At 53.4% G+C, this 25,791-nt stretch overlaps 1 protein-coding gene across 3 annotated transcripts in view; it reads right to left on the minus strand.

The window, feature by feature from the left end:
- TSPAN15 (tetraspanin 15) overlaps nucleotides 1-13,671 on the minus strand; it is a 49,510-nt gene extending 35,839 nt beyond the window's left edge. Inside the window, exon 1 of one of the 3 annotated variants that reach the window (XM_073878898.1) lies at nucleotides 13,423-13,671. In XM_073878898.1, the coding sequence (XP_073734999.1) occupies nucleotides 13,423-13,518 (96 nt within the window). In that variant the 5' untranslated portion in view covers nucleotides 13,519-13,671. The remainder of the gene's footprint in view (nucleotides 1-13,422) is intronic. The other 2 variants (XM_025850297.2, XM_025850298.2) reach the window with 2 other exon arrangements.
- Nucleotides 13,672-25,791: the final 12,120 nt, after the last annotated feature.

Consider the following 25,791-nt stretch of genomic DNA (forward strand, 5'->3'; position numbering starts at 1 on the left):
GGCCACAGCCAGGGGCCTGCTCTCCAGAGGCTGGGGGCAGGCTGCTTCCTGCAGCCTGGGATTAATGCCCTCTCCAGATGTCTCACTAACTGCTAACTGGGGCTAAATGTAGGTTATAACAGGAACCTACCAATTATACAACCAAGAAAGCCTACTAGAAAACAGGACCCCGAGGCTTCAGGGCACGGTCCTCCCTGTGCACGGGAGAGCGGCCTGGGGGAAGGCAGAAGGGGGTCACTCTACACCCTCAGTTCCCTCCTTCTCTGCTTTAAGAAAATTAGGGTAAGGGAACACACACACAACAAACTAGCAAGATGCAGTCCTGCCATTTAGGAGCTGTGTGACCTTGGACAGACCACTTCCCTCTCTGAGCGTTGGCTGCCTCTGCCATTAACCAGGAACGCTAACACCTGCCCATTGTCACACAGAGGACCCCAAGAGACAGGGAAACTCCTTTGTAAGCTGTAAGGTGCTCTAACACGTAGTGAGAATCCCCATTTTTTTTTTTTTTTTAAAGTCAGCAGATACAAAGACCGTGTTAAGTGCCTACACCTGACCAGGAGTTTCCACCACATTTCTTTAAATCAGCTTTTCCTTAGTAAAATAAACAGGATCCTGACCTAACCTACCAATATCTATGAAATCATAGATTTGAGAAATCATCTTCTTCCGCACATATCACACTTCATGCATATCTATTAAATTTTAAAATGTTACCCCAGGGACCACCTAAAAGCCTCTTTCGAACCACCAGGAATAAGCAGATGGACATGGCTCTGGCCCAAACCCCTTATTTTGCAGATGGGAATGTGAGACCCAGAGAGAGGCTGTCACTCCCAAGAGGTCACACAGCATCTTAGCCATTGGATAGCAGCTGTGACCTGGGTCTCCAGACTCTCAGGCTCGCGCTCCCTCCACCACAAGCTGTCCTCCCTCATCAGGAACAAGAGTTCTCACGCCCTGGCATGCCCTCTCCTGACGGAAATATTAAAAGGACAGTGATGGACACTGAATGACAGGGATGCCAACTCCTTTTCTGTCTTCCTGCAGTTCCAGAGAGCCCGATGTAGATCTGGGTCCCGGCTCCTGTGCCGCTTCGGGCCGGCTCCCTCCTGTCCCACAATCCACACGGGGTGGGGGTCCGGAGCCCCTGCCCTGGGAAGCTGCTCCCCACACCGGGGCCCCTGCTCCTCTAGCAGAGCATCGGGGAGAACAGGAGGGCCCCCAAGGCTGCCTGAGTAAAGGAGCCAATGAACCAACGACTCCCTCAAACAGCCCAAGTCTCCAAAAGGGAAACGGTCTTCCAAGGAGAAGCTCCTGAGACAGAAAGGAACTGAGAGAGAGTGAGGCTGGGCATTTCCTTGCAAGTTCCCTAACCTCTCTAGGCCTCTCCTCACCTCTGTGTAGAGCCGACAATGCTGCCTCTCCAGGTGGCTGGCCGAGTAAATGAGAGCACGTCCCTCAAACAGAGGGAGGGCTCACTGATCATTAGCTTTAAAAAGGACAAAACAGGAGGATCCAGAAGGCACGAGCAGACTGGACAGGGGGCAGCATGGAGCGCTTCTCGACTGCAAAAAGGAAAGTTCAGCTCTAAGACAGGCCAGCCCCAGGGGAGTCCACAGGGGAGAAAGAAGATGGGGACAAACAGGCCCCACTCCTGTCACAGGGACTAGGGGTCCCTCCACAACTCCTGTCCTCCTCTTATTTCTGCTCTGATAGTGACTCCCCCACCCCCACCCCGCCCTTGGGGATGCAAAGAGTCAAGTGGCCACTGCCACCCCTACGGGAGCCCAGAGCCCAGCTGTCTGTCCACTGCTGACTCAGTGTCCCCGCCAGAGCCTCCTGGGAGGCCCTGGCCGGCCCCGCCCCCGTCACAGAATGTCTGCAGCTGCCTGAGCTCTCTGCTAGCACTCGGTGACTGACAGCCTCTCAAGGGACAGGGCTGGTTCCTCTCCCCCCACCCCCAGCGCAGCACAAGGCCAGGCAAACAGTGATCCTGGGGCAGAGGTTGGGCGGAACCCAGCCAGCGTTCCAAGCTGCTGCCCGAGTTCCCTGCTGCACACAAGGCCACGCAGCAGGCCTCTGTCCCCGGGCACAGCGGCAGTCCCGTTCACAGGGGGGACCCCCATCCCCCAGATGGAAAGGCTCATCCCGGGGGAAATCACCGAGTGGGGCTCATCCTCCCCTCTGAACGATGTTGTTCCACTGGCCACACAGTTTGAGAACCAGAGGCAGCTGCTGTGGGGTCTGGCAGATTTCCTCCCGTCTGAAAGGAAGGGGTTGCGCCAGGTGCCCTCCGCGGCCCCTGGGAGTTTGGCCCAGCTGGAAGTCCAAGTCACATTCTACCCGCGCCAGGTAACAGGTGACACTCCTGTTCCGAAAGGCTGTACGAGAAGCCTAAATGTTTTACAGCCCCGCTTGGCAAGCAGTTTCCTGAGAGCTAGCTCACATCCCCCTCCCCTGCTTTACCCTCCTTCCATCGGAGAGCACAACCACTGGCCTGCTCGGGCGGCAGGGCCGGGGAGGGGGCGGGGCCGGACGGTAGGCTTCGCCCCACGCCAGTCCTGCTCCGCCCCCAAACCCCATCCTGGCCTCCGCAGTCTTCAGCACAGCCCGGAAGAAGGGACAGCCGTTCCCCCTGCTCAGCTGAGCCCCGCACTAGTGAGACAACCTCGTGGAGCAGAGAGGGCTTGCGCTTGTTCCCTGAAGCTGCCCTCAGGAATCCCAAGTTTGCTGGAGTTGCGCCGTAACAACTGGGTGGCTTAGGGCAACAGCCAGTCTGGAGGTCTGAGGTCTGAAACCGACGTGTCCCAAGGCTCCTCGACCTCCGGAGCTCTGGGAGAAGTCTTTCCCCGCCTCTGCCGGCTTCTGGCGCCTACCCCGCCTGCCTCTGCCTCTGCCTCTGCCTCCGTGTGGTCTTTCCCTCTGTGTTTGTGTTTCATCCCAAAGCTTCCCCTGCCTTTTCTTATAAAGACGCTTGGCCTTCGATTTAAGGCACACCCAGATGATCAGGATGATTTCATCTCAAGATTCAGAACCTAATTATATCTACCAAGACCCCTTTTCCAAGTAAGGTCACATTCGCAAACATGAACGTATCTTTTTTTGGGGTGGGAGGGTGGAGTGGGGTGGGGGACCATCAATCCACTGCAGAGCTCAGTGAGCAGAGTCAGAAATCGAGTTCCCATCCTTCCACTAACTGGTCACTAACTCATCACCATGACCCCAAACAAATACATCTCACCTATCTGGAACTGTTTTCCCATCTGGGAAATGGGGATGGACAACCGCCTGCCATGTCTCTCCTACAGGGGTCAGAACTGCAGGTCAACGAGATCACAACGGACATTCCAAACACAATGCCCATGCATCAGTGGTTCTCAAACTGAAGACATAATTTAAGGGGGGGCGGGGAACCATCCTAGCTCAACTCCCAAGTGTGAATCCCTGACTCACAAAAATACTCACAAAAATACTTGTTAAGTTACAAAGTTGACTACAGAGAAGTGTTACCTTTAGAACAGGTGAAAGAATGTTGTAAAGATAACCAAAAGGCAAACGATATTCTAGAACTCACGGACCCCCCCCCCCGCCACTCCCCAGATACATCCCAGTGCCCCAGAGAAGCCCAGCCTCCTGAGCCATCCCCCACATCCCCAAGCTGGCAGTCTCCGCAGGCCTCCACCGGCCCTTCTCACCCAGGCTGAGCCTGCCGACTCCCTCGTGCCCCTCCTACAATCCCAGCTAGTCCTTCTCTCCTGTCCTGGGACCAGCACCAGCAGCAAGCCTCTTGCAAACAGTACACTAACTCCCAGCGCACAGACACTGTCCAGATTGTCCAGGAGGCCGGGGGAGTTTCAGCACGTCACTCGGGATTCACACGGAGAGAAGATTGGCTTGGAAACCTGGCCAGTCCGGTCAGAGTTCCCTCACAGGCACCACCAGAGCTGCGGCTTCCGCTCCAAGCTGCACATTAGAATCACCTGGGGACGTTTAAAAATGAGAGCTGCCTGGGTCCCACCTCATACCCGGTGTATCAACTCCGAAGATAGGGCCTGGTGTGTACTTGCAAAATCCTCCAGAACCAGCAGCCTCAAGCCATAGTCGAGGCCCACTGATCTAGAAGGTCCTTTTGACCTCAGGAAGTGACCCAGACTCAGAATTTGGCACCAGCCCCGGAAGCCAGCATCCCACTCCACTCCAACTAGAGGACTTGGCCCCAGTCTGCAATGGGGTGGCCCCAGGGGTTGGCTTCTGCTCTCTTGCCAAGCACATGGAGCCCAGCACAGCACCCGACATGCTATGCATGCACAGGAACTGAGTGGCCCCAAGCACCACCGTGGTCCCCCCATGCTGCCCCCAGCACAGCCCATCCCCTGGTAAGGGATCGGAAACAGCACAGAAAGCCTATGTGACTGGTCCAAGGCCACGCACAGTATCCTGGGAGGGGCTTCCAGCAGCCCTGGGAATAGGTGGTTCTCTCCCAGCAGGAAGGAAGGGGGCTCTAAGCCCCTGAGTCCAGACCAGGCCAAAGCTGTTTTCCTTCTTCCCCTCCATGCAAATATTTACTTTCCTACAGGCCAAGATGCAAATGCCTCCCTGGGTGAGAAAGTTCCCTTCGGAAAAGATTAAATACAACACAGCAGGCACTTTCAACAGTGAATAGCTCTGGTCCTGGGGGATGGATGCAAATGGTGGGTTGTGCCAGTCCCTTCCCCGGTGGGGGCCTCAGTCTCCTCAGCTGTAAAATGGAACAAGTGTCCCCTGTCTGCCTGGTTCACACGGGTTGCTCTGAGGATCCAAAGAGGTGAAACTAAGTGTTGGTGCGGCAGGAACCCGATGGCATCCTTCCCATACCCTCCGGCACCCCCTGACCAACACCCCTGGAGCGCAGGGCTCCTGCCTGGTGACGCCAGCGCCCAGCACCTATGCTGCAGGCTCCGCCCCATCTGCCTGGCCCCATGACTTGCAGAGATCTCCCCTGCCCACTGATGAGGAAACTGAGGCCCAGAGAGTTGTGGCTGACTTGTCCACAGCCATGCAGCCCACCGTCTCGCTCCTCACCCATCACCCAAGTGATCTTCCCCTGATCTGCTACTTGATGGAGCTGGGTCTCCGTGGCCTCCAGGCCCAGCCTTCCCCAGGGGTGCATCTGACCTCTGCGTCCAGGCCCAGCCATCGTCCCTCTGCTGTGACCGCCCTCCCTCTCTTGAGGCTCGTCTGCGCTCCTGTCTGTGCCCATCGTCCTGTAAGCCCCCTCCCCTCCTCTCCCAAGTCACCCCGAGGCTCCTCTATAATCCAGGCTGCCCAGCGGGACAGCAAACGGCCCGTGACTTCTGGCTGCTCCTGCCCACATTTAGCTTCCATCCTCCTCGCGGGGTGACCCACTGGGTGAGGAAGATGACACCTTCGTCTTCTCCATTTCCCCCTCCGGGCCCAGGCCTAGCCTAGAGCTGGACAAATGCCCCACCCATGCTGACTCCCACGGGCCGCGGAGGGCACCTGGCGCAACCCCTTCCTTTCAGATGGGAGAAAATCTGCCAGACCCCACAGCAGCTGCCTCTGGTTCTCAAACTGTGTGCCCAGTGGAACAACATCGTTCAGAGGGGAGGATGAGCCCCACTCGGTGATTTCCCCCGGGATGAGCCTTTGCATCTGGGGGATGGGGGTCCCCCCTGTGAACGGGACTGCCGCTGTGCCCGGGGACAGAGGCCTGCTGCGTGGCCTTGTGTGCAGCAGGGAACTCAGGCAGCAGCTTGGAACGCTGGCTGGGTTCTGCCCAACCTCTGCCCCAGGATCACTGTTTGCCTGGCCTTGTGCTGCGCTGGGGGTGGGGGGAGAGGAACCAGCCCTGTCCCTTGAGAGGCTGTCAGTCACCGAGTGCTAGCAGAGAGCTCAGGCAGCTGCAGACATTCTGTGACGGGGGTGGGGCCGGCCAGGGCCTCCCAGGAGGCTCTGGCGGGGACACTGAGTCAGCAGTGGACAGACAGCTGGGCTCTGGGCTCCCGTAGGGGTGGCAGTGGCCACTTGACTCTTTGCATCCCCAAGGGCGGGGTGGGGGTGGGGGAGTCACGATCAGAGCAGAAATAAGAGGAGGACAGGAGTTGCGGAGGGACAACTTTATTAAATCCTAGCTAGTTACCGCGGGTGATGTAGGCTGTGACCCTGTGTTCTGTCTGCCACTCCCTGCCATAGGGACACCTTGGCCCCTGGGCTCCTGGAAGAGCTTCTCCCGGCCCCACTTCCCCAGGTGCTAGGACCAGTGCTCCGCCTTGTGGGACACTTCTAGGATGGCCTCTGCCTGGACACGCATGCCCATCACGTGGAGCACGGTTTCTGCTGGTGCACTGCTAGAGCCCAGGGACTGAGGGGTGGGAAAGACCCAGCCTCCGAAAAAGGCCACATGCACGCCCGAGGGGTCAGACTTCTCAGCCTAAGGCTATGGCCACAGCCATCTGCTCTAGGCAGACAGAGCATCCCCAGCAGAAAGTAGCCTCCTCTACTAAGACAGACTCCAGAAGGTCTCACATCTTAAGTCCCAGCCCCCCTGAGCTCTGCAAGGCCCCCGGGGACGCCGGGCCCTACAGGGTGCTTGATGCTTTTGCATCTCTCCTCTTGCAGAAGCCTCCCCAAGGCCTCTAGTGTATCCAGAGATGAGAAGTGTGGGAGGCTCAAAGAGGTGGTCCTTTACCCAGGGTCACACAGCAGAAGCAGCACTTGATCTGTGTCTCCAGCCAGCCCTGCCGTCGGGTCCTGACAAGTAAACCTCCGCTTTCAGTCACTCAGACCCCATACTCCTCATAGGACTAGGCCCCTGCCACCCTCCCACCCACAACTTGGCCCTTCTTAGGCTTCCCCATCTGCTTCAGCCATGCTGGCCTACCCCAGGGCCTTTGTATGGACTACTCCCTCTGTCTGAGATGCCCTCGCAGGACTTTGTTATGGCTGGCTCCTTCTCATGCCTTGGACCTCAGCTGAAATGCCAGCTCCTCATAAAGGCCTTCCTTGACCACACCATGAAAGTAGGAACTTTCATCTCCTCCCCTTGCTCCCTAATTTCCTCTTTAGCACTGATCACAAGCTACATTTATTTACTGGTATGTCTGTCTTCCAAGGCCTGGACTAAGTCTGTCTTTTTTTTTTTTTTTTAAAGATTTTTTTTTTATTTATTTATTTGAGAGAGAGAGAATGAGAGAGAGAGAGCACATGAGAGGGGGGAGGGTCAGAGGGAGAAGCAGACTCCCCGCCGAGCAGGGGGCCCGATGCGGGACTCGATCCCAGGACTCCAGGATCATGACCTGAGCCGAAGGCAGTCGCTTAACCAACTGAGCCACCCAGGCGGCCTGGACTAAGTCTGCCTTGTTCATAGGTATTTCCCAGTAAACATCACAGTGCCTGGCATACACACTTGGCATCAAATAACTATTTGTTGACTGAAGGAGCAAAGAACCACTTCCACCCTGGAGAGAATTGCAGGTCAGGACTGGACTCCGCGCCTTCCACTAAGATGCAATTCAAACCCACTCACATGCACAGGTTCTCTCTGGACAAGGTTAATCTCAATCTCGTGTGTTTGGGGCTAACCCAGAAGACCTCTTTCCCCCTGTACACAGAGCCAGCCGGTACAGAAATTTCATTATCGGTCTCTTATCTGGTTTACTCTGAGCCCCACCCCAGGCTGGCATTGTGAGTCACCCGGAGAGGTAAGGCACCAGGCTGGGTAGGAAGGAGGACAGGTTGTTACTCCTGCGTCCTGGGAACAAACAGCCAAAGAGGGGGAGGTCCCAATCCATTCCTACAATTTAAAACAATGCCTCTCTTAGAGGAAGAGAAGGGCTCAGGCTCAGAAGCCTAAGCTAAGGGCAAAGAAACTTCCTTGAGGCCTTAGTTTACTCATCTGCGAAATGAGTGCATTGGAAGATTCTCCAAGTGCCTTCCAGGTCTGCCTTCTTGATTCTCTGGATTTTTAAGGCCTCTTGGCCAGGCTGGGAGGGGGGACCCTAGCCCCATTGCTTCCACATCTTCTGACAGCCCGTTAGACCTGGTGGCTGCTTCTCCAGGATGAAGTCACTTTCTGCTTAAATTTCACCAAGTTCTCTTTGAAATGCTTACCTAGAACAAGAGGAAAATGGGCCTGCCTGAGGATTCAAGCACAATAATAATTTTTAAAATTCAGGAAATTAAGTATGTGCCTGTAGGTACAAGGAAATATCCAGATGTGTGTTTAACAGCCTGTAACAGGGGTGCTCCCCGAGGGCCAGAACAAAGGTGACTTCTACACTCTTCAGTGTACTCAACTGAATTGCCTGAAAGGTTTTTTTAACTAAGCACACATATTATTTTCACAAAAACAGTAAAGCTCTTTTCAAAAGTTAGAAATTCCTGCTGGAAACTGAATCTATTTTCTTTTTTGTCTGGCTTCATCTAGTGCTTAACTGGAGGCCAGGGACATGGTTCCTTCCAGAAATGCTATCCTCCACTTACACCTTGGGCCCTGACAGGAGGGGGAGACCACGGTGTGGGGGGGGGGAGAGGGGGGCAGGGTGAGGGCTGCTGAAGGTCATGGCCACCCAATGCAGTCAGGTCGCATGGGTCCTGGTCTTGGTCTGTCCCAAACTTGCTATGGGGTCTAAAGCAACTCGCTTCCTCTCTCCCGGCCTGTTCTCCTCAGTAAAATGAAAAGGTCACTCTAGAGGTACCTTTAAGGACCTTTCTAATTCTCAGTCTATGGATCTTGAGTTCCTAGAAAAATAGAGAGGAAGGTAGGAAAAGATTGGCTAATCCTTAGGTAGTTGCTATAGTGTTTGTGCTAATGTACCAGGCACAGCTGTAAGCTCTTCCTATATATTCATCCATTTCAGGGTCTCAGCAGCTCTCCAGGATCACCCACTTTACAGATAAGGCAATGGAGGCCTCATGGAAGTTAGTGCTTAAGTCACTCAATTTATAAACACCAGAGTTGGGATCTGAACCCACGCAGCCTGGTACAGGGTCCACACTCTTAAACCTAAACTATAGGAAAATATAAAGAATCACAGGCCAAGCTTCTCCATCCTTGGAGAAGGCAAGGGCTTCCCACTCGCCTCTCCCACCCCAAGTCCTTTTCTTCCTGATTAGTCAACATCCCCCAGCCCTGACACTCTTTTGTACCCAACTGGAAATCCTTACCCCATTGTCAAGGCAACAGACTGAGGCTTTCCAGAGGGTCAGTGCCTCCGTGATCAGCCCAGGCCACTCTGCAAATCCAAGGCCTCAGCAAATCTGACCACTGCTGGCTACACAACCAATTCATGCCCTGGTCAGGGGCCCCCACCTCAGATCCTGGCTCACAAGACACAGCTTTCCCTGAGCACTCACTCTGTGCCCAGACCCAAGACCAGCACTTGGAAGAGGGTATGAACGAGCCAAGCCCCTGACCTCCAGGAGCCCACAGTCCAGCAAGGAAAACCAGTGGTGTAAACGGATCTCTAGGATACCCTGTGGTCAGTGCTAAAATTAGAGGTGTCTCCCCAGTGGGCTGAGGGCACATGTGTCAGAGTGATTCATGCTGCATGGTAGGAAGAGGAGGCCCCAATGCCTCTGGGTGAGACCTACCGGAAGGAGCCCTGAACTGGGGCCGAGGAGGCACCCTGAAACATGCCCCGAGCCCCGCAGTCCCCCCTCTGAAAACGAGAGGGCCCCCAAGTGTGGGACAGGAGGTCATGTGAGGGCTTCAGGTCACATTTATACTGACTCATAGACTGAGAAACAATTTTCATTGCTCACTCTCCTTCCCATCCTTCCCATTGCATCTGGGAGCAAATCTGTTTGGTGCCAGTTTGTCTTTCAGCCTCTCAAACACTTGCCCGCCTGCCTTTCGAACACAGAACTCAGGTGCACAGCCTACATCACCCATCCAGCCAGGATTTAATCACGTTTTGTTTTCCCTGCACTATTTAGTGTTACAGTTGCATGCTCTCGTCGATGCTCAACATCGGTTTCCCATTGGCAGTGGTGATATAAAGCCTCCTTTTAAAAAATAAGTTAAGGTTAAAAAGTGAGTCAGTTTAAAGTAATAGAGTAAATAATACTATAATTGGTATAAACCCTATGTAGGGCAGTTTAACAAACACCAAAATTCTAAACGCACATGCAAAACCAGGCAAAGCGGTTCTATGCTATTAGACATTCCAACTGTGATTACCACTGGAGGGAGGGGGTGGTGACCGGAAGCGGGTGCGGGGGGGGGGGGGGGGCTTCTGGCCTCTGCTCTCCATTCTAGTGGTTGACCTGGGGGCTGATTATACATGTGTGTTCACTTTGTAAAAATCCATCAGGCTGCATCCGCTTATGATCAGTGCATGTCTGTATGTATATTATACATTCTCGTTCTGGTTCTCCTTCTAGAAATTACCCTGCAGATATACACACACATGTGCAAAATGACATGTTCAAAGCTCCTTGCTGCACTGCTGTTTGCAGTCACCAAAGATCGGAAACAACCCGAGTTCCCCAGCTGGGGACTGATTGAATGACTTTGGGCATAGCCTGCAGTGAGCTCTATGTGGCCATCAGACAGAATGAGGCGGCCACTACCAGAGCTCCAAAATTCACATGGACTTAAATGTAAGTGAAAAGGTAAGGGCAGAACTGTGTATCATGTGCTCCCTTATATGGAAAAAAAAAAAAGAATATATAACACATGCACATGTCCGCGCCTAGGGCATCCTATGGCTAGGATGCTATCTTCGAAATGAATGGCAAGAAACTGATCATAGATGTCCCTTCTGGACAGGGCGCACCAGGGGAGAGGGGGAGGCTGGAGGCTTGTCGCTGATGACTACTCTTTGGTACTTTAAAATTTTGTACAGTGTCCTTGCATTTCATATTTGATAATAAGACTGAAAATACAAAGTCTCACAGAAGGCACAGGACTATGGTAAAACTTATGGCCCCTTCCAGACCCAAGTCTGAGATGAAGGTCTTAGTATTTTGGGCTTATAAAGCAAGTAACCCTTGGCCTCACTCCTCACTCCAAGGGATGGTACCAGAGATAATGGGCCTTTCTATAAGGGGTTTCCAGTTAGCAGCAAAGCCTGTCTAGGACACATTACTTCTTCACACTGGGCCTCCACCCTGCAGTGAAAATCTGGCACCTAGAGCTGACCTGGCAGAGTTGGAAGGTGGCTGAGTTCTTGGCATGGGTGGGGAGGTTTTTAAGCTGAAATACTTCCAGGGATGGGAAGTCAAGGACTTGGTAGGGCAAGCTCAGTTGGCTGGAAAGGAAAGATTCCAAGTTCTGAGTCGCACCCGGCCCCAAGAGAAGCAAAGCAAGGGCCATTGAGTGGTCTCCCTGCAGGCCACAGGGGACAGCGACAGAACAAGGCCTTGACAATCGAGGTCAATTGTAACTATATAACTCTCTCTTGTACAGCACCGGTCTCACCCACGTGTCACTATCTTCCCATATCACTAATCCTAAAAACAATCCACTGAGGTGTGGGGCAGGGTATCAGTTACCCATTTTACAGATGGGAAAATGGAGGTGCAAGGGGGTTAAGAGACTGGTCAGGGATTACACATGGAGAGAAGGGGTGAAGCCAGAAACACAGCCCCCACCTTCTGATTCCTGGTCTTCCCTTTTCTTACCTACCCTCCACCCCCAACAACCTTAGCCTTCCCTCTTTCAACTGTGACCTCCAGAGAGAAGAGCTCCTGCGGCCAGACAAGCAAGGGGCAGGCAAAGAATCTCAGAACCAAGGGGCCTGTGAGACCATCAGGCCCAGCAGTTTACAACCCTGACTACACCTAGAATCACCTAGGGAGCTTAAATAAGTTTAAACAAATATCTATGCCGGGGCCCAGGGATCTGTAGTGTTTTTTAAAGTCTCTGGTTGATGCTGATGCAACTTTGGGAGAGAATCACCCCCACCCCAATCCCATATACAACCTTCTGCCTCCCTGAGGCCTCCACCATCCTCTGCTCCATCCTCTGACCCCCAAATGTACTGCTCATCTCTCTTCCACATTACCTAGAATCAGAGAACTGGACTGGGAATTGGGCTTAGCCTAGTTCTCTAGATAGGCAAGTCACTTAACAGCTCTGAGGTCCCAAACAAGGAAGTGACTTGCCTAAGATCTCCCAGTGAGTCAAAAACAGAACAAGACTAGAATCTGGATCTCTTGCCCACCAGGCAAGGTCATATCCATAGAGGGGTCAAATGGAAAGTCAGACCTGTTATCAGGCAGATCTAGCTATTCCTGCTAACAGAATAGATCCAACGAGGGTCTGAAGAGGAGAATACGGTGTGCAAATGTTTCAAGAGGGATGGGAGCCAGGGATCACCCCTCCAGTCCCTGGGCAAGTCTGCCCTGTGGCTACTGGGGGCAGGAGACTATTCTAGAGTGGCAAGGCTGGAGCTGGCTTATAGAAAGATGTCCTCATTTTTAGTTGGGGGTCCAGCCTAGTCTGAAGCCTTCATAAAGAAATCAGTCTCTTGTGACAGCTAACCAGGAGGGCCCAGCTTCCCAGTATATAATAATAATAATAATAATAATAATAATAATAATAATAATAATAATGGCTCACACTCCTTAAGCTCTTCACTGGTCCCGGTGCTGAGCACTGTGCTTGGACTACTTCATTCAATCTCCACACCCACCCTTAAAGTTGAATATAATTACTGTTTCTGTTTGCAAATGAAGAAACTATGGCCTAGAGAGTTTAAGTAACTTCCTCAAGATCAGTCAGCTAGAAAGTGGTTGCGGCAGGATTAAAGGCCTAGTTCATGTCCAACCACTAACACCTTGCCGCCCAGCAATACACAAGAAGAGGTAAAACTCAGTGGCTGCGGAAGTTACCCGACGTCCAGGAGCTCCTGGAGACCTCCCCAGACGTGATCTGGTGAAATCCTCCCAACTACTCCGCTGACAAGGCACGCCCATCCTCCTTCCACGGAAGAGGAAACCGAGGCACGGTAGGGAAGCATCTCGCTCTGGGACATCCGCAAGTAGCTAGTGGGAGTCCAGGTTTCCCCGCCCAATCCAGACCACAAAGCCTGACCACTTCTTCCGCACAAGCTGATGGGGAGGCAAACTCTATAACACCCGGTACACCGTGGTAACCACCGCCTAGCGCACCAGCCCATGCGCAGCAGACGCGGAAAACCAACGCTCTGGGCAGGTGCACACAGGTGAGCCACGGAGCGCTCCTTCGTCGTAGTCAACGGGCTTTAACGCTCCGGGCCCATCCGCTGCTGACATTCAGGCTGAGCCGGGGCGCCACAATTTCCTACTTCCCAGGGAGAGTGGGACGAGGAACCAGGCGTGCACTCCCCGCGCCCTCCCTGGAGCAGCCAAGTCTAGACCCTATCCCGGTACGGCGTCCAGGGAGTGTCGGCACCACACACGCCCCCATCTCAGGGTCCCCCTGGGGTCACTCACCCAGAACACCGTGGAGTAGATGACCAGCGAGAACTTGAGCCAGAGGTAGGAGAGGCGCGCGCAGTAGCGCACCTGCTCGGAGTCCCCGCGGGGCATCCTGGGCACTCTCCGCGGGGCTGCGGGGCTGCGGGGCTGCGGGGCTCCGGGGCTCCCGGGCTAGGTCCGTCGCCGTGAGCAGCCCCACCTGCGGCTGCCAGCCCGGCCGCGCGCCCCGCCACCCGCGCCGGCTCCGGGACTGACATGCGCTGGCGGCAATCACAGCCGCGGCCCGGGCCAGTCCGCCCAGCGGCCAATGGGCGCGAGGCCGCGGCCCAGCCTCTGGAAGGGGGCGGGCAGGGGGGCGGGGCCGCGGCCGGGGACCCGCTGGAGGCGCAGGAAGGGGAGGGGGCGAGGGTTATGCAAACGAGGTCTGGGGCCGCGCTGCAGACGCCCGCGCTCAGGGCGCCGAGGGGGGCGTGGGAGAGTGTGCACAAAGGAGCGCTGGGGAGAAAGCCGGCGTACCTAATCGGGGGGACGTAGAGAGGCGTGCTTTCCACTGTTGGCAAGAGGGAAGACTGTAGGAAGAGGGCAGGAATTAACCTCTAAGGTGTTAAAAGTGTGCAAATGAATGTGCAAGCCGTGAATGGAATAAGGACGTGGAGCCGCTCAGCCTGAGGGGGGGGGGGGGAGGACCGACTTCAGTTAGCAAGGTGTGGCCGACCAGGGTGGGGTTTAAGGGGTCCTCTTGGAGTTGGGGCCGCGAGTTTCCTTTTGTCACAGATCCCCAACTAGACTTTTTCCAACAAGTCTCCGGGAATCCCCTTATCTGAGGCCGGTGGAGATCCCAACACTGCCCCCCAGGGCCTCCTCCTCCGGGAAGCCCTCCCACCACCCATCCTCAGGCCAGGTCAGTGGCCCTAGCCCTTGCTGCACACACTCAGTCCTGGTCTGACCCAGCCTCTCCTCTCCCAGTGTTTCCTCGTTCTGGGGTCAGAGTCTGTCTCCCATGGCACCCCTGCACACACCCAGCCCAGGTCTGACCCAGCCTCTCCCCTCCCGGCGTTTCCTCCGCCTGGGGTCAGTCTGTCTCCCATTGCCATGGGAGTCAAGACTCCCTTGACTCCTCCGCTGTTTCCGGCGGAGCTCAGCCTGGGGCTTGGGAGTCAGGCAATTGTTTGGGGCATTCCGTAATTAAATGTGTGGCCCAGAGGTCGGGCTCAAGACAGTGCTAGACGGGGTCCCTGGTGGTGACTGCAGGAATGGCACCCTAGTCCAAGTCCGCTGCCCTGGACTCCCAAGCCTCATATATACACACCTTCCCAGAGAAAGACGCCAAGATAGACCAGGCCCGCCCCAGCCCCCAGGCCTCTGCCCTAGAGGGAAGAAAGTAAGGTTGGGATAGCATGTCCTGTCCCCTTCGAGGTCCTTCTAGCCAGACCAAGAATCAAATTGACATGAGACAGATTAACAGGAGAAAATCAAATTTAATAGAATACATATGAGGAATACACATAGATGTGAAAATTCCAAAGACAGGCAAAATGAGGTACATATGTCATTCTGAACTAAGGAGAAAGGGGTAGGGGTCTGGGACTTCAAGAAAGAAATACAATTCACAGGAAGATGAAAAAGAGTAAATGTTTGATCAATGTTTGCTGGGCGCCTCCCCCCCCAGGAACAATGGGTCACAGAGGATTGGCTCAAACAGGCCTTGCTAGGTTCCTCCCTTTCTACCAGACCTACTTTATTATTTTTTTAGAGAGAAGGGGAGGGGCAGAGGGAGAAGAGAGAATCTTAGGCAGGCTCCATGCTGAGCGGTGAGCGTGGAGCCTGACGTGGGGCTCCATTTCACGACCCTGATATCATGACCTGAGCTGAAATCAAGAGTCCGCGGCTCAACCGACTGAGCCACCCAGGTGCCCCTACCATACCTACTTTATATCATAACATAGTTATCTGTGTCTTCCTGAAGCAGATGCTCCATCTAAATTCTTTTTAGGCAGTTGAGGGGGCAGTAAAGAGCTTTTCCTGAATCTGCTGGACTTTGATGCTCTTTAATTCAAAATAACCTTCATGCCAATGTGGCCCGTCTGGGGGCAGCTAGCCCTTGGCCCCTGCAGCTGGAAGGCAATGCCTTGCCCAGACAAGTCAAGGGAATTCAGTTTCCTGGTACAAAAGGAGCCAGTCCTGCACTGTTTGTGTGGGGTAGGGACGCAGAACCAGGGACCGCTGCACATGACCTGAAAAGAGTAGCCAAGGGTTACAGAGACATCTTACCACAGTGTTAAAAGTTGTCCTTTGAGGAGGAGGACACTAACCCTTTACCCTTCTTTGGGGGACTAGCTTCCCTCCCCCAGCCCTGCAGAGCTCACCTTAAACCCTCTCTTTGAGGTACTGGTCTCATCCCCTAGCCACCCCCCCCCAGGGGCTGTCTGTCTCCCTCTCCCTGGGGGTGAGCCTCCCCACTGGGGTTTTCTTTCCAGTCCCGCTTGGGGTTTTCTTTCCAGTCGCGCTTGGCCTTTCTTCTGGCCTCTAGCTAGCTGCACTTTCTCTTCTATTTCAAGTCTTCCCTGGTGACGTCCGCAGCCAGCAACCCCTGTGGGCTCTTCCTGAGCCTCTGTAAGTAGTGCCCCGAGGGAGGGGGCTGTGACAGCCTTGCATGGGGAGCCTGGAGCTCTTTGGGACTAGCATATCCTTCCCTGGGCTCCTGAGCATCTTTGTTGCCCTTCCCCACTCCTAACCTGACCCCAAGTACTGTGGGCTGCCCCCAGCCACATTTGCAAACACTGAGACCTCAGAAGAAATGACACCTTATTTTTAACTTCTACCTCTTTTTGCCAGGAGCTCTGGGCTGGGGGTCAGCAGCCTAGGGCTAATCCTGGTTTTGCGGTGAATGTTTTGAGAAACATTAGCGTGACATACAGGTGTGAGTGTGGCCCTGGCTACAGTTTACAACCACCTAGTGAGTCTTAAAGCTATGCTGACGGGCACCTGGGTGGCTCAGTTGGCTGAGCGTCTGCTTCTTGGTTTCCACTCAGGTCGTGATCTCAGGGTCATGGGATCGAGCCCCACATCAGGCTCTGCATTCAGCGCAGAGTCTGCTTGTCTCTCTCCCTCCCCTGGTTTGCTTACGCTTTCTCTCTTTCTCTCTCAAATACATAAGTAAGTAAAATTTTAAAAAATAAAAAATAAATGGATGCTGATATCCAGGCCCCACCCTAGTTCAGCAAAGTCAGAATCACCACCAACGGGGACCTAGGAATCGGTATTATCTTAAAGGTCCCAGGTAATTTCTAAAGTGCAGCCAGGACGGCGTCTCACCAGTCCAGAGGTAATCATGCGGGGGAGGTGGTCATTTCACAGCTAGGCCACATTCCAGAGGTCACCCAGCTAGCCAGTGGTGTGCTGGTGAAGGTTTAATAACTGCCTCTCTGTTGGTGGGGGGTGGTTGGGAGGGCTCCTGTTGCTGGCCTCCAGAGTGGGAATACTTCCACCTGTGGTCCCTGGGCGTTAAGAAGAGACATAATCACACAAACAGCTCTCTACACGTCTGCAGCTCTCCCTCTTTCAGTCCACCCCTGCAGCTTGACCGATTAGCCCAGAGAACCCCACCCATAATGACAGAATGCATCCATGAAATTCACGGCTCATCAATTAGCATAATAGGTATGATTTTTTTTTTGAAGATTTTATTTATTTATTTAACAGAGAGAGAGAGAGAGAGCACGTGCACAAGCAGGGGGAGCCGCAGAGGGAGAGGGAGAAGCAGGCTCCCCACGGAGCAGGGAGCCCAATGTGGGGCTCGATCCCAGGACTCTGGGATCATGACCTGAGCTGAAGGCAGACGCTTACCTGACTGAGCCACCCAGGCGTCCCAGCATAACAGGTATTAGAAATGAGCTCCCATTTGCTGAAATCAGTAGTATTCAAGATATGTAGATTGTCTAAAATGAGACACCACCCATTTCTTGTTCAGAGTAAAAGAATTTCACTTAGAGGTGAAGCGTGGGGCTAAATCTTTGAGGATCCCATGTTCTAAGGTATCTGGCTGCCAGACGTGACCAGCAGTCTCAGGAATGTTGCATCTTCCTTGAGTGGACCCTTCATGCAAGGTGGTAGAGCGCCTAAAAGCACAGAGAGCTAGGCCTTCACTGACTTTACAGAACAGATTGTAGGAACCCGTATTGTGGCTACTGGCCAATAAATGTTTGTTTTATAGATATTTTTATGGATGTCACAATTTGTTCTGCGATCTGTTTTCATGATATCCTGGCAAGCAGATTGTAGGAGGAAATACCTAACTGACACTCTTAGTGGCTACTGCTTATGAGAAAAGAATCTAAGGACGTGCAATCACCGACTTGGCTTTGCATAATAAATTCACCTTCACGTCCCTGGGCAATTGACTGTGCCTCTGGTTCCCCATCTGGGAAACCAGGAGGTTGGACCCTTTCTCTTCTAGCTCTAACAACCTTAGCTATAGTCCTCATGGTCAACTCGGTGAGCAAATGTATACTGAGCTTCTCCTGTGAATCAGGTCCTGCCCCGGGCTCTGGGATACATCTGTAAGCAAGATAGCCAAGTCTCTGTTGTCTTCTACTGGGGAGGGAGTGGTGGGGACATATAACGTATATGAAAACAAACACATGAAAGGGAGATTTCAGGCAGTGATATGTATTCAAGATCTGGAAGAATAGCTTCCTAATGGAAAAGACAGCAAGTGCAAAGACTATGAGAGAGGGACAGGCTTGTCCTGCGTCCCAGGGGGGCTCAAGCAAGGGACTTCAGGAGGGTAGAGGGGGTGACGTCGGACCTAGGAAGGAGCCTCGCAGCTTTGGCCAAGTGGTTTAGAGTTATTTCCAGTTTCAGTGAGGGCCACGGGGAGGTTTTCAGCAGGGACGTGATACAAAATGGGATTGATGCTTCAGAACGCCGCTGCACAGAGTCAGGACAGGAGGGTGCTGGCTGGGAGGGGGTTGGTGAGAAAGTCAATCTCAGAGCAGGAAGGCTGGGGCTGGGCTGGGGCACGGCACCAGAAATGCATCTTGGACATAGAGCCAACAAGACTTACTGGCAGACTGGATGTGGAATGTGGGGAAAAGAGAAATCAAGGATGATCCCAAGGGTTTTTGCCTTGAGCAACTAGGTAAATGTCACTTTCCTTTATTTACCAAGGTGAGGAAGCTCAGGGAGAGGAGGGGGAGGTTGGGTTGAAAATCAATTACTTTCTTCGGCCATTTAATTTTTTGAGATACTTTTTCAAAATCCTGGTGGAGTTGTCCAGGGAACTCAGAGGGGAGGTTTGGATCGATTGATATGAAATTGAGAGTCATCAGATCAAATTAAACCATGTGAGATCATCTAGGAAGAAGACGTATGTAACAAGAGAAGAGAGACAAAGACAGACCCTGGAGCCCTCCAGCGTGGAGAGGAATAGGGGCTGGCAAAGGAAAGAGAGAAGGTAGAGCCCCTGAGGAGAAGGAATTGGAGGCCAGTAAGGTGACAGGGATAACTGGAGAAGAAAGAGCTTCGAGAAATTAGAAGAGGTGTGCCACGGGAGTTAGTGTCCTGGGAACTTTCCTTAATATACTGAGGATTCATCTACACCTCAGAGGTCAAGTAGGGGTAGGACAGAGAACCGACCATCAGCTTTGTAAGATGTGGGTCATTGGTGACTTTGATAAGACCTCTTTCAACCAAGCAGTGGGGCCAATAGCCCCGAGAGAGGGAGGGGAAGAAATGGAGAAAGCCAGGACAGACAACACAGGGGAGTAGACACTCCCAGGCAGGTGTAAGAAACCATTTGGCCAGGAACGGACACTTGGAACTCTTCCCAGTCTGCCAAAATAGGCTCCCAGGCCAAGGACACAAGAGTTGGCCTCTATTTGGGAAAATTTGCATGGCCACCATTCTTTGCAGCTTCTCCATCAAGAGGTAGAATCTATTTCCTTACCTCCTGAATCTATGCCAGCTTCTGACTTGCTTTCACCAACAGAATGTGATAGCAGCGAGGTTGCTTGAATTGTACGTCTTGGAACCAAGAGGCCCAGTAGCTCCTGCTTTGGCCCCTCTTGGAATGCTCCTGCCATGAGAACAAATCAGAGCTAGTCTGCTGGAAAGACCACAGGAGCTAGAACCTGGCTTCCTGGCTGACAGCCACCAACTACCAGACATATGAGTGACAGCATCTTAGACCATCCGGACCATCCCCCTAACAGCTGACTATACTTGTGTGAATGAGTCCAGCCCAAATGTGCCAACCTAGAGAATCATGAACTAATATGTGATTGTTGTTTTAAGACACTAAATTCTGGGCTGTTTTGTTATACAGCAAAAGCTAACTGGTACATTCTTAGAGTCAACAGTTTTTATTTTTATTTTAAAGATTTTATGTATTTATTAAAGAGAGAGAGAGAGAGCACAAGCACCAGCAGGGGGAGGGGCAGAGGGCAAAGCAGACCCCCCACTGAGTGCAGAGCCCTCCGCGGGCTCGATCCCAGGACCCTGAGATTATGACCTGAGCAGAAGTCAGACCCTTAACCAACTGAGCCACCCAGGCGCCCTGATTCAAAAATTCTTAAAAACACAAACTCAGATACCCATCTCTTTCTTTCTCTCTCTTGCATCCATTCTTGTCCCAAAGTACTGCACTTTTGAGTCTATATGTTTATTCTCAAGAGGAGACTCACTTGTCCTTTGGGCTTTCCTTGACAGCTTTGGGTGCCACCCCCTGGCTCAGACTTTAGGCCACTTCTCCTCCTTCCCATCCCATTTGAAGTCTAGGTTCTCTATTTATTCTCTACCAATTATTTGTTTAGCATCAGGCACTGAGCTGTGGGCTTTCACATACTCAGCACTCAAGTCCTCAAAATCTCTGGGATTTGATATTGTAGATCCCACTTTACAAAGGAGGAAACAGAAGTTCAGAGAAGCAAACTGACTTTTCTCCATTAGGAGGTTCAGGTGTTATGTGACTCAGCAAGGAATGTGCCTTCTACGCTAATGCAATTAGTCCCCAGCTATGCCAGAGTAAAATGAGTTAACTATGTGGCTTAAAAAGCAACTGGGAACAATACACTCAGCTCACATATTGAGAGTTCGGTACTGGTTAGAGCGGAAACTTTATATAGAGTTAGTGTGGGTTTCTGCAAAATAGTAGTTCCATGAGATTTTAAGTGTTTTATAAAGAAGGATCTATCAGGTAAGTCTGGGAATGTGTGGACTTCAGAGCCTTTACCACAGGAACGGAGGCTGTGCATCTCTGGGAGGAGAGAGGGGTATGCAGCTTTTCTCGGCTGTGCCTGATTGCATGACTCGGTTTCCCCCAGACACCAGCTATAATGTCTCAAAGAACCACTGTCCTTCAGAATATACTTTGGGATTTGCTGTCCCGTGGGACGGGTTCCTAATTCTTTTAAAGTTGGAAGTGACCTCCTCAAAGTTATGTCTCTATATTTAAGAGGAAAATCAGAAACAGACTATTTCTGCTTTGTGCTTGACCTTGCGAAATTATACAACTTCCTTTGCTGTGATTGTCAGACAACCAGATCCATTTGTGATCATACCTCTTAGGGCCCTGCATGGGGTGAGGGACACATACTTCATGACCTGGGGGACCAGGTGAATTCCAGACGAGGGCCTCCAAGGAAAGCCAAACGCTCATGCTCAGAGGGGCTTGGGTCACTCCAGCCATTTCCCATTTTGTAAATCCCCTGAAGATCTGCCTCCTTCTGTCCCCCAAGAAGGCTGGGGGGACTCCTTTGCATCCCACAGCCTCTCTGCTATCCTTGGCTGCTGGACACCCCTTCTTACAGCCCCACCCCCAGACTGCTTCTAAGACCTTCAAAAGCCTCGTTCTGGGCAGAGGGAACCAAACCCCCTGTCCTAGAGGTCCACCCTGGTCCCTGGAGGCCCGCTGGGCTCTGCCCCTTCCCACCCCTCCTTCTAGAGACAGGATCCTGGATCCGTTATGCAAACGTTTCCGCCCACAGAGGTCAGCCCAGGCCCTCCTTCCTGCTGTCCCCTGTTGTCCCCACAGCAAGTCTGCTCCTGACCAGCCAGCTGGAGCTGATGTCCTCAGGAGCAGCTGTGGGTGGGTATACAGGTAGCAGGGGTGTCGGGGAGAGAGACATCAGCCTAACTGGCCGGTCATAGGGGACTGTCACTGGAGGGTGGCACAGCCACGCCAGGGAGCCCTGTGCAGACTTTGGAAGTGGTGTGGAAAGGCTTGAGTGTGTGGTAGGAACTGCTCCTCGGACGCAGAGGCTCTGTCTGTTTGGGAGTGGGGGTGGGGCCCATGTCAGGCTCTTCAGAGCAGCTTTCTGGGCCTCCGCTCCCAGTGATGGGCGGGCGAAGAGAGCAGTGGTGTCACAGGAGGGCAGGGCCTATGGAGGAACTGTTGTCAGCCTTCAGAAGGGGCATCTCTGGAGTCCTAAGGGAAGTGGCCCTGGCCAGAACCCAGACAACCAAGCTGGAGGACCCCGGATCTGGCAAGTGGGTGGGTCCTACAGGGAATGGTCAGTGCAGGCTGGCATCTCAGGAGCTGGCCACTGTGGCTCGTGAGCCTTCCGGGGAGGGGACAGGCTCTGGATTCATACTGCTTCTGGCTTACGGATGGATGTGTGATTGAAGGGCAGCCCAGGGGAGCATTTGATGTCGGGGTGCCGGGCTCCAGGTGGGGAGGGCCCGTGTGAACCGGAAGGCCTATCTCATGACATGATTTGCAAGGGGAGGTGGGGCAGGTGGAGGAAGCAAGATAACCAAAGGTAAGTTCAATACGCTCGTAGCTTTTTCCCAGTACGTACTGCCCCTCAATGGGCAGTGTGAGGTCTCCCCGTATGAAAAGGGGGCTCTGTTTTAAGAAGAAGATAGGAGGGCTTCTCCTCAATTGAGAGACCAGCAAATGTCCAGTCCTTTCCTATACAACTTGGCTTCCCAGCCTGGGCCCCGGGTGTGTCTGCACAACCTTTGGGACTTCAGACCCTCAGCAGGTGACAGGCTACACATTCCTGAGGATGGTGTGAGGCTCACCACCTGCAGCTCTCCCAGCAGCAGCGACGGATGGCCCATGTGAACCTCCGCTCCAGCCACACAGACGCAGCCAGGCCCTGGCCTCACACCTGTCTTCCTGGGTACCTGGGAGAGGATCCTCACCCTGCTCCAGCCCCGGGACGCTGACGGCATGCCGGCTTCCTTCCTGATCTCTTGCCCTTTGCATCCCTCGGCAGGTGGGGGCGGGGGGGGGGGGAGGGGGATGTTACCGGATGCCCCGGCAAGATGTTTCCGTTCTCTGTCCCTTCTTTCTGGAATCATCAACCATCCTGAGCAGGGGTTTCAGGGCATGTGGTGTGTTCAGTTGGAAAACTGGGGCAGTCGCTAGAAGCCATAACCGCTTGCCTGGAACAGCGGGGTTTCCTGGGGTGCAGCATTTCAGTGCTAACACCAGAAAAGTCCTGTGCAAAAGCAGGACAAGTTGGTCCCCCTACTTCTTTCCTGCCTTCCCAGCACCTTGTACAGGGTCAGAGGGGAATAGCCGGCGGTGAGAGAGCCTCGGGCCTCAGACCCCCAAGGAGCCGTCAGAGGCATGGGAGGGAAGACCGGGGGACCAGTGTCTTCAGCTCTCTGAAGGCTGCCCTGGGGGGAGAGGGAGGAACTCCTTCAAGGGACCCCTGGGGTGGGAGCGCGACCTATGGGACACGTGGAGGGTGAGTTGGGCACCCGGAAGTGGCACAGGGGGGTAGAAAATGTTTGATTCAGAGTCAGCATATCGGGTAGGGCACATGGCAGCCCTGCCATGCGCAAGCCAACTCTGAGTGAAGACCTGGGAATGTAAGTTACCCTCCCGGGACGACAGTTCCATATGTGAAATGGGACCTTCCGAGGTACCCAGATGAAATTATCAAGCCCGGAGCCTAGAACAAAGCAGGCACTGAATAAATGTGAGTCAAATCTTCCCAGAGCCCAGGGGCAGCAGAGGACCACCGGACGTGGAGAAGGCACGACATGGGAGACCACCCAGGCCACGTCCCTTTCCGCACAGCCCGGGGAGCCAGCCCCGTGCCTGGCACCCACCTTCCGCTGGCTGGCTTTCTCCTTAGAAATTTTTTGGAGCCACCTATCAGCGCTGAGGCGGTGGGTGGGTGCTCGTATGCCTGATTAAGAATGAGAGAAGAGAGAGGTTAGGACATTTTCCCCAGGGAAATATATCCCCCCTGGGGAATTAGCCATAAAGCAGAACTGACAGGGGCGGTTCGGGAAGTGCCAGAGCTGGGAGGCTCTTTGGACATCATTGCGTCCAACCCTTTTTTGTGAACAGACAGAACTGCAGCTGAAAGAGACTTAGTGCCCCGCTCACGGCTGTGTATTTTTACACTTGGGCCCTTGCCTACATGTGTGCTATTTTGCACAATAAAACGTTTTTTTTTTTAAAAAGACAAATGTTCTCTTATTTTAATTTGCATTTCCCTGATAATTAGTAAGGTTGAGTGTATTTTTATATGTTGATTAGCCATTTGTAGCTCTATAAATTTCCTGTTTTTCTCCTTTGTACATTTTCCAATTAAGTAATAGCTTCTTTGGAGCGGGCGATGCGAACGGCTGACAGGCTTTAAGAAAATGCCATTCCCACCCCCGTCCTCCCCACAGCGAGAGCCCTTCGAGCTGAGGAGACTCCAGGCCGGTCTCCTGGCACTTGAACTTGATGGGGGAAGGGGCTTAGAGCTGGCTGCCAGCAGGGGTTGGCCCTGTTGGGGCTCAGCCAGGCATTCTGGGAAGGCGGCCTGGGAACACTGGCTGATGGGGTGTTGGGCCAAGCCTGTGTGACTCACGGGGAGTGGCTGGGTGCCCAGGCAGCAGGGCTTCATAGTAGCTCCACCTGTCACGGGGGCGGGGGGGGCAACGGCTCCCAGAAGCCTGGGTGCTGCTGGGGGGAGGGGAGCCTCCGAGGACCCCAGCTCTCGGGGCAGTCTCAGGGTGCCAAGAATGGGGTCCAGGGGACACAGAAGTGGGGTCTGGACTTAACCCTTCAGCTACTGAAGAAGAGATAGAAGGCTTTACACTCCGAAAACATCTCTGTATCTGCCGGTCTGTGCCAAGGTAAGTCCTGCCTTGGGTGGTTGCTGTGGGATCCCAGGCGGCCCTTAAGGGTGGACTTCACAGTTTATATACAAAGTGCTTTCACCCATGTGTGAGAGTCTTGGCCACGTGCAGACTTACCCGGGTGTCACCCTCCTTCCCCACTGGACTGTCGGCACCAGGAGGCCAGGACCATCCTACCGCCATGGTATCTGGGTGCCTGGGGGAGGGCTCATGGACATGGAGGCCACCAGTCAGCTGTCCCCTTGGCCATGTGGGCTGACTCGGCTTGTACCCCATTTCAGACTGCAGCCTCCTGTCCGTCCCCAGGCTTCCACCAGAACTCCCGTCAGCCCGGCATTTGATGACAAACTTGTGGAGTCACCAGGCGGGGCCAATGCTCTTCTCCCAGACTTTCTGACCCCTTTCTCCTACTTCCTATATTTTCCCTCAGGTCATTTCAACTTCCTTTTTCCTGTTTTCTGAGCAATTCGGCTCAGCCGCCGCGCCTACTGTCTGTCTGGCCTACCCCCAACCCTCTCTGCGCTGCTTCAAGAAAACAAAAGGCCTTCCATTCGCAAAATGCCTCTTTCTGTCCCAGACACGTGTTGACTGAACGGTTGTTTTCTTCTCTCCCGTGGGTCATCAGAATAGCTTTGTGTGGGACACAAGACGAGGAGACCGTCTCAGAGAGCGTGCCCCAAGTCACACACACTCACAGCCCGTCAGGAGCAGCACAGGGACTAGAACCCGGGCTGCCTTCAGCCGCCTCCACCACTTTGCCTCAAGCTTCCCTCCCACACGGAGGGATGTGCTCACTCTCTGCCTGAGCACACGGCCCGGAGCATTTCGCAGTGACCGCAGAGAAACCAGGCTAGTCTGGGCTCCTGGAGGGTCAGGTAAGCCAGGCTGGGGAGAGACCCTTGGCAGCTTAGGCTACTGCTTACCATTTACTTCTAGAGCATCATAAATGCCGTGGGGGCCTGGTAATTCAAGTCAGCTAGGGGTGGAGGGGCGTCTCTTCCCTCTTCCATAAGGAATCTAATCCTCCTTTACATTTACCTCCTTGTGAAGCCAAATCAGCTGCCCCCCAGAACGCCCTCCAATTCAGCAGCACTCACACATTTTAAAAATTTTACCCAGAGATGTGTTTTACACATAGCCCATGTGAACACAAAACACACAACTGAGTAGAAGTTGCACGAAACACACCCACCCTCGTGGCCTGACACATTCATACATTTTCTCTGCTATCCCTTTGTTTCAACACTAGTCATAATCCACTGTTGCAAATCACTACTCTAATTCAAAGTGTAC

This window comes from Callorhinus ursinus, unplaced genomic scaffold (genome assembly GCF_003265705.2).
Source record: "Callorhinus ursinus isolate GAN/ISIS: 27379988/994484 unplaced genomic scaffold, GSC_fseal_2.0 scaffold31, whole genome shotgun sequence".
In the NCBI taxonomy this organism is placed as follows: Eukaryota; Metazoa; Chordata; class Mammalia; order Carnivora; family Otariidae; genus Callorhinus; species Callorhinus ursinus.